The sequence below is a fragment of the Topomyia yanbarensis genome, chromosome 2 (genome assembly GCF_030247195.1).
Source record: "Topomyia yanbarensis strain Yona2022 chromosome 2, ASM3024719v1, whole genome shotgun sequence".
NCBI classification, from domain to species: domain Eukaryota; kingdom Metazoa; phylum Arthropoda; class Insecta; order Diptera; family Culicidae; genus Topomyia; species Topomyia yanbarensis.
In genome coordinates this window covers 83,015,307-83,018,199 of record NC_080671.1, presented here as the reverse complement: position 1 = coordinate 83,018,199, position 2,893 = coordinate 83,015,307, and the positions used below count along the sequence as shown (strand labels likewise).

At 41.0% G+C, this 2,893-nt stretch overlaps 1 protein-coding gene across 1 annotated transcript; it reads left to right on the top strand.

The window, feature by feature from the left end:
* Positions 1-1,623: 1,623 nt before the first annotated feature.
* On the top strand, positions 1,624-2,292 carry LOC131679561 (uncharacterized). The gene has a single exon (XM_058960301.1). It carries the CDS (start codon positions 1,624-1,626, stop codon positions 2,290-2,292), a length of 669 nt encoding a protein of 222 aa, XP_058816284.1.
* The last annotated feature ends 601 nt before the right edge of the window (positions 2,293-2,893 follow it).

The window sequence follows — 2,893 nt, the reverse complement described above, 5'->3', positions numbered from 1 at the left end:
CCAATATTGGCAATATTGACAATATTGGCAATATAGGCAATATCGGCAACATTGGCAAAATTGGCAATTTTGGCGATATTGGCAATTTTGGCGAAATTGGCAATATTAGCAATATTGGCAATATTGGCAATTTTGGCAACATTGGCAATATTGGCGATATTGGCAATATTGGCAATATTGGAGATATTGGCAATATTGGCGATATTGGCAATTTTGGCGATATTGGCAATATTGGCGATATTGGCAATATTGGCAACATTGGCAATATTGGCGATATTGGCAATATTGGCAACAGTGGCGATATTGGCATTGTTGGCAATATTGGCAATATCGGCAATATTGCCAATATTGCCAAATTGCCAATATCGCCAATATTGCCAATATCGCCAAAATTGCCAATACAGGTAATCTTCGATACAACGTACCCTCGATATAACGTACCCTCGATATAGCGTCACTCGATATAACGTACATTTTTCCTCGATATAACGTACATATTTTTTTAATTTATTTTTCATGTCCAAATTTCCCTTCAAATACGCATGTATGCTTTATTTTAAGAATTTAATATGTTACACACAATTTTGAAAAGTACTAATTGGGCTTCTAGTGACCATGTAAGCAATTGCTGACTTCATTGAAGCCTCGGAGGGCGATTTTTCCAATTTCTTTTGCGTATGATCGTCCCATGCTCAGCAGTAACTGCATTTCAGGCGGAATGTGCACAAACCCGCGCTTCCGCTACGCCTAGTCGTCCCTAACGTAACAGCACCAACTTATAACATGTCAAAATTCATCGCAACCGCTTCAAAACAGGGTTTCCACAGCAAATACAACATAGTGGACAGCTTCAAATTCGCCGAATACATCAACACGATAAAGCTCCCTAAAGATTATGTACTAGTGTCGTTTGACGTAGTATCTCTGTTTACCAATATACCGAAAGATCTTGTCATCCACGATATCATTATGAACTGGCCTGATATCAAAACAACAACCAATATCAATTTAGATATGTTTATAGAGATCGTAGAATTTTGCTTAAACAACAGCTACTTTCAGTTCCGAGACAAATTCTATCTGCAAACATTTGGAACGGCAATGGGTAGCCCTTTGTCGCCAATACTAGCCGATCTGGTAATGGAAAACCTCCTAAACACAGTGATAAGGCGTCTTCCTTTTGAAATTCCAGTATTACGGAAGTATGTTGACGATTTACTTTTGGCACTGCCTAAAAATCAAGTACAGTATACATTGGACACTTTCAACGACTACAATAAGCACATACAATTCACAATAGAAGAGAAATTAAACAACACCTTGCCATTTCTCGACACATTAATTATACGCAGCAACGATCAAACTATATCCACGCAATGGTATGCCAAGCCAATTGCCTCAGGCAGACTTCTAAAATTTCACTCGCTACACCCAACATCTATCAAAGTCAACGTAGCAACCAACTTTATTAAACGAGTGGTGATGCTATCTACCAACAAACCAATCAATCAACTAAAACACATCATCTTCCAACGTCTGCGGCAAAATGATTATCCATCTTCGCTGATCAACTGACTCATCAACAGAAACATTAGCAAATTCTCCATTCAGCACCATGATTCTATGTCCCAACACAGCTCACCACCAAACAGCCTGAGGCATAACTCAGCTCAAAACTTCAATAACCAGCCTTCTACACCTGTTCCAGTCGAAGAACCAACATCGGAAAACACAACATCACCATGCACCACCAGCATTCCATCTTCAATAACGTACAGATCGATTCCTTTCATCCCAGTCCTAAGCAAAATTATAACATCAACTCTCCGGCCAGATTTTCCAACATTAAAATTCGCGTACAGACCAATCAAAACAACCAAGTGCCTACTCAAACAGATCAAAGATCCAGTACCCCCACAACTGCAATCCAACGTTATTTACAGTATCCCCTGCTATGAATGTCCAATGACATATATTGGTATGACCAGAAACCAGCTAAAAACGAGACTCAGCGGACATCGATCGAATATAAACAAATATACCAATCTAATTGACCACCCACCCCAATACCAAAAAGAAGAAATAGCCCAGTTAAGCGAAAAAACAGCACTCATGCAACACATCATCAGTCACGGGCACAGCTTTGTTCTGGCGAACACGAAGATCATCGATCGCTCACTCCGGACTTCGGCATTACCACTGCTAGAGATGTGTCACATTGCAAACACACCTAACACAGCCAACCACCGCACCGATGTACAGGGCCTCAACCAGTGCTGTAGTTGCGGTTAGTCACGGTTAGTCGGCGACTAACCAGCTCCTGGAACCGAAAAAAAAAATTTTTTGAGCCAAAAAAAAAATTCCGTTGGCCTTATCATTCTGGAAGGCAAATTTAATGATCCCAGCTAATTGGAATTTTGTGAATCTATTCAAACTCGTAGGGTATTGTCAAACTCCCTGCCGCGCTAGTATGATATTTTCATAACTCACATGGCGATCCCAGACTGTATGGGGCACTGGTATGATATGCGCATAGGATACTCTCAGATACTTGAAAGCACTAGTATGATATTCCCACACCTCGCAGAGCGTTTCAACATTAGTTTGATACTTACAAGTCACGCAAGGCGCTCTCAGATTCTCTCGGACGATAGTCTGATGTTCCCATCGCTTGCAGGGCGCTTTCACACTCTCTGGGGCGCCAATATGATATTTGCAAAACTCATAGGACGCTAGTATGATATTCCGATAGCTCGCAGGGTGCTCTCAGACTCGCTGGGGCACTAGTTTGTCATTTTCAAAGTTCTCAGGGCGCTCTCAAGCTCTTCAGGGTGCTAGTATGATATTCACAAAACTCTCTCATATGTTATCTTAATTTGCCGGGCGCTTACAA